At 41.9% G+C, this 19,082-nt stretch overlaps 1 protein-coding gene across 5 annotated transcripts in view; it reads left to right on the top strand.

Annotated features, from left to right (window-relative positions):
• The window catches only part of LOC123515519 (NADPH oxidase 4-like), a 162,144-nt gene that overhangs the window by 55,453 nt on the left and 87,609 nt on the right, over nucleotides 1-19,082 (top strand). For 4 of the 5 annotated variants that reach the window (XM_045274206.1, XM_045274207.1, XM_045274204.1 and 1 more), the window contains exons 4-8: nucleotides 6,368-6,581; nucleotides 7,633-7,730; nucleotides 9,949-9,976; nucleotides 12,690-12,843; nucleotides 12,948-13,027. In XM_045274206.1, coding sequence (XP_045130141.1) covers nucleotides 6,368-6,581; nucleotides 7,633-7,730; nucleotides 9,949-9,976; nucleotides 12,690-12,843; nucleotides 12,948-13,027 — 574 coding nt within the window. The remainder of the gene's footprint in view (nucleotides 1-6,367; nucleotides 6,582-7,632; nucleotides 7,731-9,948; nucleotides 9,977-12,689; nucleotides 12,844-12,947; nucleotides 13,028-19,082) is intronic. The other variant, XM_045274209.1, reaches the window with a different exon arrangement.

Below are 19,082 nucleotides of genomic sequence, written 5' to 3'. Positions count from 1 at the left end.
CGGCATGTCCAACTTTCGTTGTATGTACATCTCTGCCAATGAATTATGTAATCCTCTTGTCCCTCTGCAGTAAGATTGGGTTTTTCTGATCTGGGTGTAAGGATGCACATTTCAACAGATCTCTTACTCTTAATAAGCCGTCATTACATAAGTTGGGTTCTAGCGACATAAGGCACTGACCTGAATAGGTTTGTCACACCTCACCCTCTCCAACTCTTAGGGGAGAGCTCTCTTCTGAGTGGCTTTGAGGATAACCAGTTTTGTTTCTTTCATTTCCTCAGTGTTTGGTCTTGGGTATGTTTTCTTCCTAATCTTGGAAACTTTCACTTGATAAATCGTCTGATCCAGGCTATACCTTTTACTAGCCGCCCCCAGGACGAGTATTTAGTCCACAGCTTCTCTAGTAAATCCCTTCATGGGCCACAGTTTGTCACCAAAGCTATGCTTTCAATTTTCACCTCTGAATCTTCATCCGCTAGTTTAGGGATGTCTAAAGGGTGTGTTGATCATCTGTCTTCTTGCAGTGATAAGAAAGGTGCCCCTTGAACCCACCTGTTTTCTCTGCAAGGCTCCTCTCCAGGTAGTCCACGGCTCACATCGTCAGCTGAGTTCAAGGCAGACCTTACATGCCGCCACTGATCAGGTTTAGTGACTTGTGGATGATTGCCATCCGGTTAGCCACAAACGCTTTGAAATGCCTTTCCGTATTCCGTGTATATTGCACTACCGCGGTGGTGTCCGTCCACAATACGGGTTTACTAACGTGCATGTCGAAATCCTTTCGTAATTGTTTGTCTGCTTTAAGGTAGGTTCAGACGTGCCAATTTGCGACTGACACTTTACGCCGGTAGAGTTTCCGAATCAAAATCGGTGCCTAGCAACTGGAGAAAGCAGTCGTGAAAGAAGACCAACATGTTGGTCTTGTTAGTCGACTTGCGACTTTATTTACATCATGACGTCACGGAGCATGCTTTGAAAATGTGGCCTTTAGGTATAGAGAGGAAGATGTTAGAGTTAGTGAGGGAAAAGAACATATCTGGGACCCTAGAAAATAATTAAGGCGAGTTTACATGTGCCAATTTGCTACTGAAATTTTACGTACACAGAGTTTCCGACTCATCCCTTCTAATCGGAAAGTGTCACACGTAGCGCCTGGAAAGTATTGACTAGTTGGCGCCGTAGCGGGAAGTGAATGTAAACAAACAGCTACCCGCCAAGATGTCTTCCTCCAGTGACGATGCTGAAGCGGTGATTGCTCTTCTTTGGCATACCGGAAGAGTCAACAGAAAAGAAAATGCCTGTGGATACGTCCCTGGCTAAGTAGAAGGAAAGAAAGGAATGTCTACCACACTCTAAATTAGCTTACATTTCTCATAAGAAAGTTGTTAATCTTAAGAATTCTATGCATGCTTGCGATCAAATTAAATCCTGACGAGTCTTCAATCCTCACCTCCAACAACACCCTGCATTGAGGGAAACGGCTCTTGTAGAGTGGTAACTATTTCGTCAAATGACGATTTGCGCAAGCTTTTTTTTACTGTATAATTCATTTCTGGGGTTCCAGATGTTTTTATTGTTTTTTCCTTACCAACTTTAGCATCATCTTCTCTATATTTGGAGACCACATTTTCAAAGATTACTCCGTGACGTCACGACGTAAATAAAGTCTCAAATCTACTAAAAACAGTCGCTTAGCACTGATTTTGACTTGGAAACTGTACATATGTAAAATTTCAATCGCAAATTGGCATGTGTGAACACACCTTTATACAGTAAAAGAAAGCTTGAGCAAATCGTCGTTCGACGAAATAGCTGCCACTCTACAAGAACTGTTTCCCTCAATGCAGGGTGTTGTTGGAGGTGAGGACTGAAGACTTGTCAGGATTTAATTTGATTGCAAGTGTGCATAGTCTTCTTAAGATTAACAATTTTCTTATGAGAAATGTAGGCTAATTTACAGTGTGGCAGACACTCCTTTCTTTCCTTCTACTAAGCCAGGGACGTATTCACGGGCATTTTCTTTTCTGTTGACTCTTCCGGTACGCTAAAAGAAGAGCAACCACAGCTTCAGCATCGTCACTGGAGGAAGACATTTTGGCGGGTAGCTGTTTGTTTGCATTCACTTCCTGCCAAGGCACCAACTTGTCAATACTTTCCAGTCGCTACGTGTGACATTTTCCAACTAGAAGAGAGGAGTCAAAAACTCTACTGACGTAAAATTTCAGTCGCAAGTTGGCACGTGTGAACCCGCCTTTCAGTTTCCCTTACCAACTGAACCAAAACAAACTTAATCTAAGTTAACCTAACACTAAAGCTAACCTAACAGTACTAGCCGAGCGCACGGAAAATAAGAAAAAAAAAATATCATATACGTGAAGTACAGTAAGTATACTACCCCAACATGCAGCCGTATCATCCAGTAGTGGCTGTGTTCGCATCACCAGCTTCACCCTGCACAGTACCATTGAAAAGCTAGTGTCGATTGCGGAATCACCACAGCCACTCATCGTTCTCCTTAAAATTCTCTATATGAATTTCTGTGCCAGCTTCCTAGCTACTGCAAGGATTTCAATGCCACGGACATTGATCCCCACCGATCGCTGCTACACATACCTCTTCATAAGGGCGGCATCAAATTCAGCATCTTTTCTGTTCCTTAAAGTTCTTCTTGGTGCACCTTTACCACTTTTACTTGATGATGTATCCACACAGTATGTGGTATGGTATACCTGCATACATGACGATGGAGAAAGAAGAATTGAAATATATGTAATAGAGAAAATATATAAACCAGCAAAGTTGTTGTTAGGCTCAAGCAGACGGACCTAAAGGAAAAAGGTTTTAAACTTTGACCGCGTGAGTGGGGCGGGTGACAGAGACAAATATGTTTTGTTTGAGCACTGTGTACGAAGGAGGGGACAGACTACACTTGACCTGGCCATCGTATTTCCCCTCGTACCCCAAACTCCGCCCCTGTTGTTCTGACCCCAAACTCCGCCTTGTTGTTCTGAGTGGTAAGATTCCGCCCCTGTTCGATTCTGAGTGGTAAGATTATATATATGGACACGCCTATGGGGCGGGTCATGCACGTGGGGCATCCTGGACTACATAAGCAAGAATATTGAGAGAGAAGGATAATTATTATTAGAGAGCAGCAGAGATTATAGCAAGGGAGGAAGACTGGAGATCTCCCGCGGCCCAGGGAGAGGCCGCGGGACGGAATCTCGTACCAGTAAGTGGAGTTTAGAAGTTGTAATGCAGTATTGAAAACAAGTAATTCAGTAATTAATATTAGAATGATGGAGGAATAACGATAGGGTGTCTACATTTGATATTTTGATATTTGGTTATGTAATGGTTATAGAAGTAGTTGTGGTGGTCGTGGCATATCGTTCCGTTGTGTTGTGAGTGCTATGAGAACATCGCCGTATCGAGTAAGTGTCGTGTCTGTATAATGTATTTCTGGCATCAATATCTTGAGTATTATGAGTAAATCGCCGTGATGCGGATATGTGTGAATTTAGGAGGAAGTCGCAGTAACGCAGATATATTACTTATGAGCGGCATATGAGGTTTAATGAGTACATCGATGTAAGACCTATATATTTCATTGAGTGTTATATTTGAACTAATTGAGTAGATCTTTGTAACGCAAATATATATGATATATTGTCACGGGGAGAAAACAATCTTTGGTGAGCAAATTTACGTGTTTGTTTGTGTTTGAAGTTCGCTGTCATTTTCATGTGTGGTATTCATAAATTATATATTTGAAAGGTGTTCATTGTCGGAGACGTATTGGATGTGTATGTATTAGTGGTAATAATTTAAGTAAAGGAGGAAAATTTGATTGGAGTGTCCATAACCAGTAGCCAGAGAAGTATGCAACATGGTGCAACATTTGTGCAACAGATCGGATCACGACAAGTACTTGGCAGAATATTCTACCAGCTTGTCTTTTGTTTTACTAATGTCCTACACTCTCAACTCTTGCTCCTTTCTTTAGTTTTCTTATTAATTCCTGCTTTTAAGCCACAGCTAGGGCCATTCACTTATGCCTAACATCCTTGAGAGACATAATCAAAAGTTCTAAGGTAGTGAAAAATGCACAAACTTGGTCACTGATACGGAACAATACACAGTGTTCACTAGCCTCAGCCGGACTTGTTTACAACAGCCAGCTGCAGCGGCGCAGCCGTTTCTGGAAGTGCGTGATGAGCGCGTTGTTTGAATTAATTTGTTGCCCGTCCGGACTCAAATTATCAAATTATTATCTGGACACTGTCTGGATGAAACGAAATCTGGGTAAACGAGGTCTTGATAAATAAGGGGCTAGTGTAGTTGTCCATGGTATTGACAGTTGTAAGGCGGATGTCAGTAGTGGTGTTCCTCAAGGGTCGGTAGTTGGTCCCTTGCTTTTCCTCATTTGCATTAATCATGTCTCAGATATAAATTTTAATTTTTTGTCAGTTATCTGATGATCTTAAATTATACCTAGATATTGAAATTTTAACGTTTAACCATTTCATTTATCATGGTATGTTGCTGAGAGAAATTAACACTCTTTACAATACTAGCAGTTCGTGGGGTTTATCCTTCTCAGTTGGTAAATGTGCCAGAATGAACTTCTGTTGGAATTTCTTGGGCACTATTGCTCCTTTACCATATTTTATTGGAAACTAAGCCTTACAAGATGTAGATAACTACAAAGATCTTGGGGTCAGGGTGAATTCCTCCCTGAAGTTTCACTTGCACTTGGAGGAGGCAGTTGGCACTTGCCGAAACATTCATTACTCCCAGTGAGGTCTAATAGCACTGGTTCAGTGGGTGCTGTGAACTTATCATTAAAGCCAGCTGTGACCTCACTAAACATTTCCCTTTGTGTCTTGCAACACAAGGGGACAGTCACAGCTTGCCCTCTAAAGACAACTCTCTTCCTTCACACAAACCTGCATGCTTCTATCTACACATACATTCTTCATGTAAAATGTAGATTTGACAAAAAAAAAAAAAAAAAGACTCCTATACCATCCTCGGAGTCCCCTTCTGACTATACATATTTCTTTGAACTTCTTTAGGGACCGGCACCTCAGTGGGCCTTTTTTTTTTTTTTTTTTTTTTTTTTCTTCCTTGGCCGGTTTTCCCTCTTACATTAGAAATATATATAAAAAAAAAGAGAAATCATTGGCAAGGCTGGAGGCAAAGGATACAGTATCTTAAAGGGTACTTTTTACAGATCTGATTTCATGAACGCAGTTTTCATTTCACATATTCGCCCTATCTTGGACTTTGCTTCTATGGTTTGGTTCGCTGGTTATACAGGCGACCTGAGGCTTTTAGAAAAAGTTCAGGGGAGGTGGACTAAGAAAATTGCCAGTTTTCATGATTTGCCATATAGTGAACATCTCGCTAGATTAAGTCTTTACTCCATCAAAGGAAGGTTGATCAGAGCTGATCTTATTTTGGTTTTCAACATTCTGAAAGGGTTCTTTCCTAATCTAGTTCACTTTTTGGTTAGAAATCACAACAGAGACACAAGAGGTCACTCCTTCAATCTTTTTGTTCTTCTTTATAATACTGATATTCTAGCATATTTCTTCTCACTGTTGGTCATTAATATTTGGAATAATTTCCCTGAAGCAGTTGTCTTACCGAACTCTGTTGATGCTATTAAACGGCTTCTCAACACTTCTCGTAGTCAAATTCTGTATGGTTTTCATTGACTTTCTGTTTTTGAGGTGTTGAATTGTAAAATTGTCCTGTGCTGTGGTCTTCTCTCTGGATTGCTATCCTGACTGCATATGCTCAAGAGTATTATGGCAGTGGTTTATGAGAGCTTGGTGATGCCACATTAGCCAACCATCAAATCATTTAATGGACTCTCTACCAGCTGTCTTGGTTGGAGGCGTCATTTGATCCTAGATAGAGTTCTACCCATCTAGGTACGAAGGCTACGTATTGATATTCATGTAAATTTATTGTTAAATCGTAATACAGAAGTACTTTGAGTAGCAGAAAAATTAGTTGTGACATATTTAAATAGCAAAACAGTTTCAACTTTACCAATAGCATCTTCTAACGAAGCAGTAACATACTCACATTTTCGTGATGAAGTGCTTTATGCACAATACGTTTCCTGTGGTTTTATTTATGGGACGGCCGCAATGTGTCCCTGACAAGCTCTGGAAGTGGTATCTAGGTATTCTAGACCAAATAACTTAGAAAACATCCTGTAGTAGGGAGGTTATGAAGATCAGGGAAATGATGGGGTAAAAGTACATACTTTATTGATGGTGGTACTATTGGTAAGATTTACCCAGGTGTTATCACAAAATCCATATTATTAATCACATTCTCCTTTACGAAGGTGGGTCTGTGCATCTCCAGAGGGTCGGCTGCTGTACTGAACCTGTCCTGTTGCTGCCTGGTGGTGCCTATGTGCCGTGCCCTCACCACCAGCCTGGTACGTCTCACTCACTGTTACACGGGCTGGACCTGCCTGGCCTCCCTCACTTACCCACTCACCCACACCGCCAAGACCACTCACGTCATGATCGCCGTCACTGTTATTCTAAGCTCAGGTGAGCCACGTCGCACGGCGCAGAATCCTACACTTAAAGATCAGTTTAAGGAGAATTTTTCACATGCCACTCTAGGAAAGTGATTTGAGATGGACTTGCTAAAAATACGAGAGGATCTATACAAGGAGGAAGTGTGTCTAGCTTTAACAGTACCAGTGATATTGTAATATGCTGGGATACCTTGGTCCACCTAGCAGGGTTTTTTTTTTTTTTTAGTTATATTTATTATTTCCCTTTAGTCATGATTCTGTCATATTTAGTTTTTGTTACACCAGTGTGTTTGTAGGAGTTGTGGCAGGACCTTCAAACACTTGTCAATGTGTGTGGGATGGACTTGCTTAGAAAATTTCATCATTTTCTTATAATATTTTAGGATCAGGGTCTCTCTCTCTCTCTCTCTCTCTCTCTCTCTCTCTCTCTCTCTCTCTCTCTCTCTCTCTCTCTCTCTCTCTCTCTCTCTCTCTCTCTCTCTCTCTCTCTCTCTCTCTCTCTCTCTCTCTCTCTCTCTCTCTCTCTCTCTCTCTCTCTCTCTCTCTCTCTCTCTCTCTCTCTCTCTCTCTCTCTCTCTCTCTCTCTCTCTCTCTCTCTCTCTCTCTCTCTCTCTCTCTCTCTCTCTCTCTCTCTCTCTCTCTCTCTCTCTCTCTCTCTCTCTCTCTCTCTCTCTCTCTCTCTCTCTCTCTCTCTCTCTCTCTCTCTCTCTCTCTCTCTCTCTCTCTCTCTCTCTCTCTCTCTCTCTCTCTCTCTCTCTCTCTCTCTCTCTCTCTCTCTCTCTCTCTCTCTCTCTCTCTCTCTCTCTCTCTCTCTCTCTCTCTCTCTCTCTCTCTCTCTCTCTCTCTCTCTCTCTCTCTCTCTCTCTCTCTCTCTCTCTCTCTCTCTCTCTCTCTCTCTCTCTCTCTCTCTCTCTCTCTCTCTCTCTCTCTCTCTCTCTCTCTCTCTCTCTCCATAACAAGGGTTTTGACCAAGGATAACAAGACTAGGAGAAAGGCCCACTGAGGTCCCAGGTCGTAAAGGAGGGAGAGGAGTGAGTGACGTGTGTTTCCCTGTATTGCAGTGGTGCACTCGGCCGCCCACATGTCCAATGCTTTCAATTTCTCCCGCCACTTCAGCAGACGCTACCCGGAACTCAATGTGGCAGCCTTCAAAGATCAGGTGAGGCGTTGATTTACTCTGTAACGGACAATTGAAATAACGGAAATACTTTTTTACGGAACTAAAATCAAAGGTAAAGATTTATCAACAAGAAATTGATACTTGCTACACGTGTAATCCGTGTCAAGTTCCATTCCTGTGACTCTCAGAACACACACTTCATGAGCAGGTGACTATTTGTGTGCACACTTGATTCACTGAATCTTATAAGTTCCTCCAAGAGACAAAACTGCTGCAGCAGATCTATATAGTGTATCCTTGTGCAGGAGCTGCTTGTTTACACCCATAATATTCTTTAATGGTGCTATCTAGGTTTTGATTCACATACTAAAATGGTAATAGCACTCAGTATGTCTGTCTGTCATGCTTTTTATGAGCATTTAGATCAAAGTTTGGAAAGATTTATAGAAGGTATAAAATTAAGAAAATGTTATCCTTATATAAATGAACTTCAAAGAAAGTGTAATTACAAGACAGAGTGTGGATTTCATCCCACGCTGTGCTCTTATTCTCCCAAGAGTATCTATTTTTTTTATGAACACCGCACACTGAACAGAAAACAGAAAAGTCTGTTGTTCTCCTTCAATGCCTTTAGTGCAGCTTAGATGCTTGTAATGTCTTCTTTGCCTCTGAACTTCCATGCTTGCTCACAGTGGAACCAAGGTATGGATTTGATTTGATTTGCTTTTAGTAATTGTTCATTCAGTCTTGACATCTGTACAGCTGCTTTGGGGTTCATTCCACACTTAAAATGACTCTGAAGGATTCGTTGCTTACCTGCATATGGCCACTGCGGGCCACTGCTGTCTTTTAAAGGCTGAGGTGCTAAAACTGCTAAATTGTGGTGATTCAGTTCTAGTGAATGTTTGTGGGTGAGATAGTGTGAGTGTGCTCATGTATGGGTGTTGTCTTGGTGACCCACCCTGGTATAGCAACAGATGGAGTAGTAATATTGTTGTTATTGGTAGTAGTATTATAATTATTATTTATTTGTTCATTTTTCATGTATTTATTCATTTATTCATCCATTCATTATTATTATTATTATTAGTAGTAGTAGTAGTAGTAGTAGTAGTATTGCTAGAGTGGTGGGTAATACATATTTACTTAGTTGTGTTATACAGAAAAAGAGTCACTCTTTGGCTTGTGCTGTTCTGTGTCTGTTTCTTTTTGCATCCAACTTTGTCTTATATTTATTGATTGTTTTTGCACATACAGTCTCATTAAGTTCGTTCTAAGCTGTGATACTTCTATGTGGGAAACTATAATTCTTGAAGTCTCTTATGCATGCACTCCTTAATTTCTTCTATCACTTACGTGCCTTATTACTACATCCTCTCTATCAGTCGTCTCCATTCCCTCTCCAATTCTACATACAATACAGCTATGAAGAATGGTCTCCTCGACATCCTGTGTGGCACACAAGGCAGTACGAATTAAAAATGTTATTATTTCTTGTTTGCAAAGGAGACTGGCTAAGAGCAAAAAACAGAAAGAAGCAGACTGCTAAACTGCTTCTGCTCCACGGTCCAAGTGTAGGTTGGGCTTCCTCACTCGGGGCAACGGTTTCCTAGCGGGTGGGCTTTGAGATAGGAGTTACCCCAGAAAAGTATCTCCTTTAACCCAGAAATTCCTGTGAAAAGCCCACATGGTATAAAAAAAATGGAGAAAAGATTGCAAGAGAGTGAACCGAGTTTAGTTCCAGAATGATCCTGATGTTCTTCCCTGGAAATTATCAAAGTGTTAAAGTGTATTATTAGGAAGATGAAAAACAACCCGAGAATTTTCATTTGTGTGTGTGTCAATGCTGAAAAAGTTGGGGGTGGTTTTTTCGTTTTTTTTTCCCAAATTACTGTGGGGTTTAGTCTCTCTCTCTCTCTCTCTCTCTCTCTCTCTCTCTCTCTCTCTCTCTCTCTCTCTCTCTCATATTTGTATAAAAATCAATTTAAATAAGCAGTGAAATTAATGAAATTATCAGGAGAGAAACAAAAGGTTTGAGGTGTTATCTGAAGGACAGACACTTGTTCGGTCATGCTGATACAAGTTGGCCCTGCTGGACCAAGTTGCTTGTCATGCATAATAACTTCCATGCAGAAATGTGATTCGATGTAAAGATATATACGTACTTAGATTGTTGTCATTGTTATCATTATTGTTACCATTATCACCATTGGTATTGTTATTATTTGATATTTTCATCCTTATCATCATCTTGCAGAATCCGATTCAACTCTTTATCACAACAGGTAAGAAATGTGGCAGCTTTTGTTTCCTGTTTTTAGAAATTAAACATTTAAATTGCATTGAATCAGGTAGTAGACTGGATAGTTAAGGTCTAAAAAGGTGCGTTTACACCAAGTGACTCAAATCGATTCAATTCATGAAGAATCAACAGGATTCATGAATCGTATTGATTCGCCACACTAGTTTCAATGTAAACCAGGAGAATCGAGTTGATTCAAATCATGCCGCTTCATGGCAATTCAGAATCAATGATTAGTTTGAACCCTTTTTTTTTCATTAGCTAAGGTAAATCAGCCGAGCAGTAAGCACCATGCTAATAGACGTCCTAATCAATTCAGCACAAGAACGACGTGCTATATATGATCCTAGTGATCTTGTGCACCAAGATTGTGATACCATTAATTGCTGCTTTATAGAAGGATATTGCTACAGAAATTAAATGCAAAAGGTAACTCACCTTTGCATGGTATAGTTTTTATTTACTTATTTTCCTTATACTACAGTAGAAGTTACATGTATTGTACTGAACCATTGAAGAAATTGCTGTACCCTGTGAATTACTAGTCAGTATTATTCTGTACACTTATTTTGAAAACAAATTATAACAGAAAGCATTATGGATACGGTTACATAATTTTACTTGGCAACTGTAGGGTGTATCACCTACTTATGAAATGTGTAACATACGTGACCGCCAGTCAGCCAGGCACCAGCCAGAATTGGACCTTTCTTCAGGTTGAACCAAGTCGGTTCTGCTTCCTAATGGAGAACTCGATCAACTCCACCAACATCTTTAATTGTTCTGTGATTATCCTAAAGAAATCATAAAACTTCTCTGATTATTGACCAAATCTGGAACAAATGTCCAAAGCTCCCAAATTCAGGTCTTCTAAAATTAATTGTATGCATCCATATTCGTTGCCATTGTCGATGCCTACGCCTACGCTTCTTCAGCCACAGTAACACTGATATTTATGCAACAGCCAGTACGTCCATACTCCTCGAAGGCTGCCTTGGTACTGATGATGTGTTGATCAGACTCACTGACTCAGGGTACGTTTACACCAAGCGAATCGAATCGATTCAATTCATGAAGAATCATTTGAATCGAGTCATTCTGAATCTGTATAGTTCCAACTAACTGAGTCTTAGCAGATCTGATTCACATCATTCAGATGATTCAGTACCAAGGCAGCCTTCGGGAAGTATGAACGTATTAGCTTTAGCAGAAATACAGTGTTACAGTGGCTTAGGAAGCGTAGGCGTAGGTGTCGACAACGAATATGGGTGCATGCTATTAATTCTAGAAGACCTGAATTTGATAGCCTTGGACATTTGTTCCCAGATCTGGTCAATAATCCGGAGAGGTTTTAGAATTTCTTCAGGACAACCACAGAATAATTCAAGATGGTGGTGGTGCCTGTCACCAACAAGAAGTATTAGGCCTACAGCAAAAGCCATGTCAGTTCGTGACACTGAGAGAATACTTCGTCTCGCCAGGTGTTGTCGAGTGGAAGGACAGAATGATCCATGCACTGATACATACATTCACAGCGGAAGAAATATTATCACATTTACTCTTTGTTTAGGCTTAACGGTATACGGAGGATATCAAAACAAATACAGCTATATTAGTTCTATTATTTTGTCATATTGACTTTTACTTTGTGACGTTCTATACCGTAGTATTTAGTGAACGAAATCAGAGGCACAGGGTAATACAAGAAAGTTTACACCCTCCCCGACTCTGGCTGGTGCCTGGCTGACCGGCCATTACGTTACACCACGCATTTCAAATGTAAGCGATACACCCCACAGTTGTCAAAAGAAAATGTAAAACCATGTCCGTAACGCTTTCTGTTATCATTTTGTTTTTTCTTATTTGCAGAATAACATTGTTTAGAAATTCGTAGGCTACAACAGTTCCTTCTAGCTATGGTTCAGTACAATACATGTACATGATTTCGGCGCACAGGATCACTGGGATCATATATAGCACGTTATTCTCTTACTAAATTTATTAGAAAGTCCACTGACATAGTGCTTACTCCTCGGCTGAATCGCCTTCACTGATGAAAATGGGTCCAAACCAATCATTGATTTTGAATCGCCATGAATCGGTATGATTTGATTTGACTCGATTCGCTTGGTTACACTGAAACGGTTACACCGAAAATAACTGAATCGATTCGATTGGTTTGGTGTAAACGCACATTGAATCAGTTGGTTGGAACTATGTTGATTCAAAATTACTCCATTCAAATGATTATTCATGAACTGAATTGATTTGATTCTCCTGATGTAAACACAGCCTTACGTCTCTTCTACACCCTTACGTCTCTTCTTTGTCAGTGGTTTACATACATGTTACCAAAGCTGTTATTAGGGTTTACGCTGATAGCATTTATAATGAACTTTGCAGTATGTAGACCACATTTGTTTTATTCTCTATAACAAAGGAAACTTGATTATGTACTAATGAAGGCACGGAAGATCGTCACCAATCTGATATAGGAAACAATTCTTAGTAACATGAACCCAACCGTCACTTGAGCCTGAGATTACATAACAGTGCTTTTGGTGATAATGATCTTCAGGGAACAAGATGTGCTTCATGCCATAGTCCTTTCCTCCTGTGAACTGTTTTGGATCACCTCTCAGTTGGTAGTGTGTTGCCTTGAGAAGAAGCCGTGGGGTGACTGATGTGCCTTGCAGTTCCAGGTCTAACAGGGTTGGCCATGCTACTAATCCTGGTGGTGGTGGGGGTGAGCTCCACTCGCTGGGTCAGGCAGAGGCATTACAACTTCTTCTATTACACTCACTACCTTGGCTTTGTTTTCTTAGTCCTCCTCCTCATTCATCCCCTCAGGTTTGTTGCTTTGTTTGAGTGCTGATTGAACTGTGAAGTTATTATACTGCCATTAGATTTTGCAGCTTCCTGAAATTAATGAAGAGGTTTTATTGTTCCTCAAGTGGTGTTCTCAAGGAGCAGAAGAATATTGAGAGTCACATCCCTGGCTGCTGGATCTCAGACGGATCACTGGAGGAGGAAGGTGAGTGACACCCTTCTCGGAAGCGTATTCCTAAAGCGGCCCTCACACGATCAATTTTTCCATCAATTCATTGACGTCAATTAATTGATGGAAAAATTGACCGTGTGAGGGGGACATTGATATCAATTTAATTGAAACAATTTCATTGAATCAATTCATTGACAGATCAAAGCTCCTTTGATATTTATTGATGGGTCTTCAATAAAATTGATCGTGTGAGGGCAGAGCGTCAATATATTGATCATTAATTTGTTGTGTTTTTCCAGCAGTGAGTGAGAGTCGTCATCGTAATCATGTGTGAAAAAAAAGCGATACCATTTTTTCACCCATTTGCTCCTCTTTTTACGCTCTGGAGTGTCCAGAGCAAGCACTATCCCCAAAGCCACAGATGCTTTCATCTCGAAGTTATGAACTGAACTAAAAATTGAAGCAAAATCATTGACCGTGTGAGGGCACAGTGATTTCGTCAATTTTATTGACGTCAATGAATTGATGGAAAAATTGATCGTGTGAGGGCCGCTTAACATTTTGCTCTCTTACAATTATTTTCAAAGACCAAAAAAGATATTTAACTATGTTCTTAAGCATTTAGCTTGTTGATTAATGTTGGTATTTTGCCATTCTGTTGCTGGACCCGTAACAATACCCTATGAACACTTGTCACCCCAGCTAGAGGCTTTTGTAAGTAGCGTGGGTGTGTCACAGGAGTATTTCAGAATATAGTCCTGGCCTGTATTCTGAGACTGTAGGACGAAAAGTAACACAAAAAAAAGTAACGAAAAACAAAAGTAACATGAAACAAAGTAACAAGAAAATAGAAATAGCAGGAAAAAAGAGTAACAAAAATATTGAATGCCGTAGTGTCTTTTTTCCTTACTCTAATAGTGAAGATAAGTGTACGTCCCTCTAATAGTCAAGATAGGCGTAACCCATTCTGATAGTGAAGATAAGTGTACGCCACTCTAATAGTGAAGATAAGTACAAGCCACTCTTATAGTGAAATAAAGTGTACGCCACTCTAATAGTGAAGAAAAATGTAAGTAGCTATTATTATACTCTTACACCAACACCACCATGACTTTTGTTACCCTTCTCATCTTAAAGAACTTTCGTTTTTTTTTTTTTTTTTTTTATTCTGAGTAATTCGGATCCATTCATACCTGTCGCAAATTGTTTATAAAGTTGATTAAAATGTTTAAAGATATACCTTTTTTAGGGAGAGCGAGTGACACCTGCCTGTGTGATGGACTGCCGGTGTCGGGCAGTGGGCACTGAGAAACGTCGTTATGACTTGTGAGTGTCGTTCGTGTGTACGTATTGTCTCATTATTGGCGCACGCGTGAAATGAATGACGGTTATTGGTTCTTTTATTTGAGCATGCAGCCACTGACCAATGAAAATAATACATATTAAATCTAGCCAATCAGAGCGGTTTGTGAAGGGAAGCGTTTTTTTTTTTTTTTTTTTTTTTTTTCCCAAGCGACTCCACTTGAATCAGTCTAAGTAAAGGAACATGTGATGTCTCCCTGGGCAGGGTGTTGCCTCGATTGCATCCATAGTATCGCCAGATTTTACGAAAAGAAATAAAATAATGACTTTATATTAATTTCTTACCATTGCTAGTCAGGTTAGGCTGGTTTGCTTTGGTTATATCCGGTTAATTGTGTTAAAGTTAATTTTGTTCTGAGGAAGACATATCAGTGGTGCGTGTCGCCTCAACTAGCTTATGTTAGCTAGATTAGGTTAGGCAAGGTTAGTAACTTTAGATTAGGTTAGCTATGTTAGGTTAGGTTAGGTTAAGTTAGGGTTAGGATATCTTTGGTTAAATAGGTAAGTTAAAATAGCGTAGCGTGTAGCCAATGGTGAGCAGCTGTGGCAGCGATTCGTAAGGGAAGGAGGCGAGAGAGTAATAAAAAAAAAAAGTACCTATTAGCGACGGAAACGAAGTGTAGATTCATTCAAAACAGGTCAAAATCTACAAGAAAAAATAGTTTATTTCACATATCTTTCTACTGTAAGCAATGAACGCATTGTTTTCTTGTGTCCGTCTGTAAACGCGGGTTCACATGTGCCAACTTGCGACTGAAATTTTACATATTTGGAGTTTCTGACTCATCCCTTCAAGTCGGAAAGTATTACACATAGCGACTGGAAAGTATCGACTAGTCAGCGCCTTGGCAGGAGGTGAGTGTAAACAAACCGCTAACCGCCAACATGTCTTCCTCCAGTGACGATGCTGAAGCTGTGGTTGCACTTCTTTTAGCGTACCGGAAGAGTCAACAGTAAAGAAAATCCCCGTGAATACGTCCCTGGCTAAGTAGAAAAATAAAAAAGTGTCTACCCCACACTAATTTAAAAAAGACTATGCACACTTGCGATCAAATTAAATCCTGACGAGTCTTCAATCCTCACCTCCAACAACACCCTGCATTTAGGGAATCAGTTCTTGTAGAGTGGCAGCTATTTCGTCGAACGACGATTTGCGCAAACTTTTTTTACTGTATAATTTATTTCTGGGGTTCTTCACCAACTCTAACATCTCTCTACATCGACACCACATTTACAAAGCTTACTCTGTGACATCACGGCGTAAATAAAGTCTCAATCGACTAACAAGACCAACATATTGGTCTTGTTTTGCGACTGCTTTCTTCAATCGCTAGGCACCGATTTTGAGTCGGAAGCTCTACAGGCGCAAGTGTGAACCCGCAGTAACTAAAAATCACCCCCCCCCCCTCCTCTCATGCGCAAGTCGATGTACTGTTTCCCTAATCCTCCCTGTGGTAGCCATCTTGACACCCCACTTCTCTACTGACACTCATCGCAGCATCGCACTGCTCTTCATGTTCTGCTTCCGTTGTCGGTGGTTATTGTCAAGATATCTTTTCACGAGGCTTCTTCACCATCTGCTGAGAGTGACGTACTGGGGGAAGGCACAAGTCACCTAACAGACCAAGGATTCTAGGGAGGATATACGGGTTCAATGGGAGGGCTGGAGGAATTGATTAGGGAGTGAAGACCTTAACAGATGGCGCGCGGGTCGCGGATAGTAAAGGGGAGAGGGATGGGGAGTCTATCAGCGGGGGAGGACGAGCGCCGTTTCTTGTAACGCCTGACTGTTTGAATCATTCAAACAGTCAGTCAGTCACGGGAAGGAACGCAAGCTACAGCAGCCATTGCCCGCCTCCGCCTGGGCCACACCACGCCCAGTGTTCACTTGCACTGCCTACGTCTGTCTCGTGACCCTTTCTGTCCTTGGTGTAGGACTACCTCAGAGACCATCGAACATTTCCTGCTCCACTGTCCACGCCTCCACACCCACCACACTGCACCACGCCCACAGCTCTCCGCCCTGGCCATCACAACATTCCACCTACCCACCCTCCTGTCGACCTCTAGCGTCCATGTCCACCCCTCACTGCAACCTGCTGTCCTTCGTCATACCTGTGCCTTCTTGAGGAAGACCGGCCAGCTACCACGCCTGTGTTACCCCCACAGGACTATCCCAGGGCTCATAAGGATCCATAGATCTTCGCTGCCTTAACACCAACAACAACAAAGCAAGCCACAGCAGTTATCTTTGTGGTAAAAGCAAGAAAACGCATATATATATATATATATATATATATATATATATATATATATATATATATATATATATATATATATATATATAAACTTGTTTTATTTGCCTTATAAGTTCATAACCACGAGAGAATGCAGGGAAAAATAGTCGGTGAGGGAAGCATCGGAGAAATCTTCATAAGTTACTCCTGAAAACTGTAGTATTCTCTGACTAACCAAGACACGGATGGAGAGGTAAACCAGAAATGTTCATTACTGCTGTTAATTATTGTATACACTAACGAGCGGAGATGAGTCGAGCGGTGCGTATGTCCCGGAGTTTCGGTGCTGCCTGGGGAGTCCTCGGCTGAATATCCGGCCCGTGACCTCACACCATCCAGCTAGGGTCAGGTCACTGCACCTGGCCTGGCATAGAAGGGGATCGGCGTAGTGCGTGGAATCCCCGGGCCGAGCCGCACATAGCCCAGCTGTTCTCAGGTAGTTCCACACCTGGGCCGGATTAGCGTGGTGGAAGTAGTAGTGGTAGTAGTAGTAGTACTAGTAGTAATAGTAGCAGTAGTAGTGTGGTTCATTACAAAACGTTTTCTATGAAAGTGCTAGTCCCGCTCTTAACAGATGGCAGCACAGTCGCCGTTGTTGTTTTATTTTTTCCAGCACGGTGATTGGATGGGCTTGAAGGAGCCGTCCTCCAAACTTTAACCCACACCACAACTTCCTCCTCGAATATTCCTTGCAACAGACGATGTTATGTTATTAACGCTGGCCCGCGGCCCGGAGGAGTGGGGACTCCAATGTGTACTCTGCCTTCTCTTCTTGTACCTCCAAAAGGATGAGTGTGTATGTCAAGAATGCAGCAGGGTTCTTCCTAACATCTTCCATGATCCTGATACCGTATGTATTGCATGTTATGGTTCCTGTATTATTACTTCAAGGGTGAGGAATGTGCAAGCTGGGATGTCATGGCTGTGGATTCAGCCAGGATTTATCAGGCTATGTTGGAGCGGCGCCGTACAAGATATGCCCGTCCTAAACGTCAGGGTAGTGTTGGCGCTTCAGGAAGCAGGATTAGGGCTGGTGACACGCCCCACGGGACGATACAGGTGGACTAGCTGTCTTTGGTCGGTTCCATCACCCCTCAGGATTTAGTCTCCCAGGCAGGCCAGGTACTGCCTTTGGAGGGTCAACTTACCACTATGTTTACCCTCAACTCTCCACTGCAGTCCATGCTTTGATATGATCGCTTCTCAAGTACACTCTTGTCTTTCTAATCTTGCTAAGCTTCCAGGAAGTTTGTTGCCTCAGGCAGTGTCTAGCTAGCTCTAGACCAATCTCCCCAAAGCCCATGGCACGTAGCAGAGTTCAAGAGGCACTCCTAGCCGAGGGGGCACGGGGAGGTACCCTGGAACACAAACCATTGAATGTAAGGTCAGGTAAGTGTGCCACTGTGGTGGACGTCTAGTCCACCACCACTAAACGGCCGCAGACCAAAATGAGGGAAAGCGTGAGGCCTGCCTCTTTGTCGTTTCCTTCAGCCCGAGACCCAGGTGTGGCTATAAGTGAGGTTCTTGGCCCAACAGGATTATGGCACCTGTTTCTGCAGTATTACACAGGCGGAGCATCTGCATCCTACATTATCTGGATAATTGGCTTCTAGCTTCGTCTTACCAAGAGGCCCTCGACTCGACGACCCAAGTTCTGCTTCAACTGTGTCCACTTAGGGATCTGCATCAATTACAACAAATCTTGCTTATGACTGGCCCAGGAACTTGTATACATACTTGGGAGTCAACTTTTGTACTCCTCTTTTGAAGGCTTTTCTGACATGGACTCAGGTGGACAATCTTCTCTCTCATCTACAAGCTTTCATGGATTCATGACTCCTGAATTCCAAAGAGTGGCTAACGTTACTGGTCACTTGACTTCCCTCTTTCACCTGGTTCCAGGGACTCAGTTATGCATTCAGAGCCTGCAGTTTTATCTTCACTCTCAGTGGTATAGCTCGACGCAAGACAACTCAATCTGGATCAGCTGGAGTCTCAACAACCTTGCAGACCTACAGTGATGGACAATAGAATCCAATCCAACCAGCAAGGATCTCCAGGACCCGGCATCGATTTTCTGCTTTACGCAGATGCTTCCACTCAAGGTTGGGGCCACTCCCTCCTGCATTACACCACAGGCAGACTGTAATCCGAAGATGAAACAGCTCTTCACGTCAGTGTTCTGGAACTACGAACAGTTCAGCTCACTCTACTACACTTTCAACACATCCTCCAGGGCAAGATGGTGGGAGTATTTGCAGACAACAACATGGCTCTGGTGTATCTCTCTCTCTATGGGGGCAGTCATTCTTTGACGCTTAACCCCTTCGCGCTGGATGTTAAAAAAGCCCGACTGTATGATATAGGGGTGGTAGTGCCGCGCCCGCGCGGAAACTCGTGCAAGCTTGTCATACTTGTCGTCTTTGTGT

This window comes from Portunus trituberculatus, chromosome 39 (assembly GCF_017591435.1).
Source record: "Portunus trituberculatus isolate SZX2019 chromosome 39, ASM1759143v1, whole genome shotgun sequence".
Classification (NCBI taxonomy): Eukaryota; Metazoa; Arthropoda; class Malacostraca; order Decapoda; family Portunidae; genus Portunus; species Portunus trituberculatus.
The sequence above is the reverse complement of the archived record's forward strand: the minus strand, read 5'-3'. Positions and strand labels throughout refer to the sequence as shown.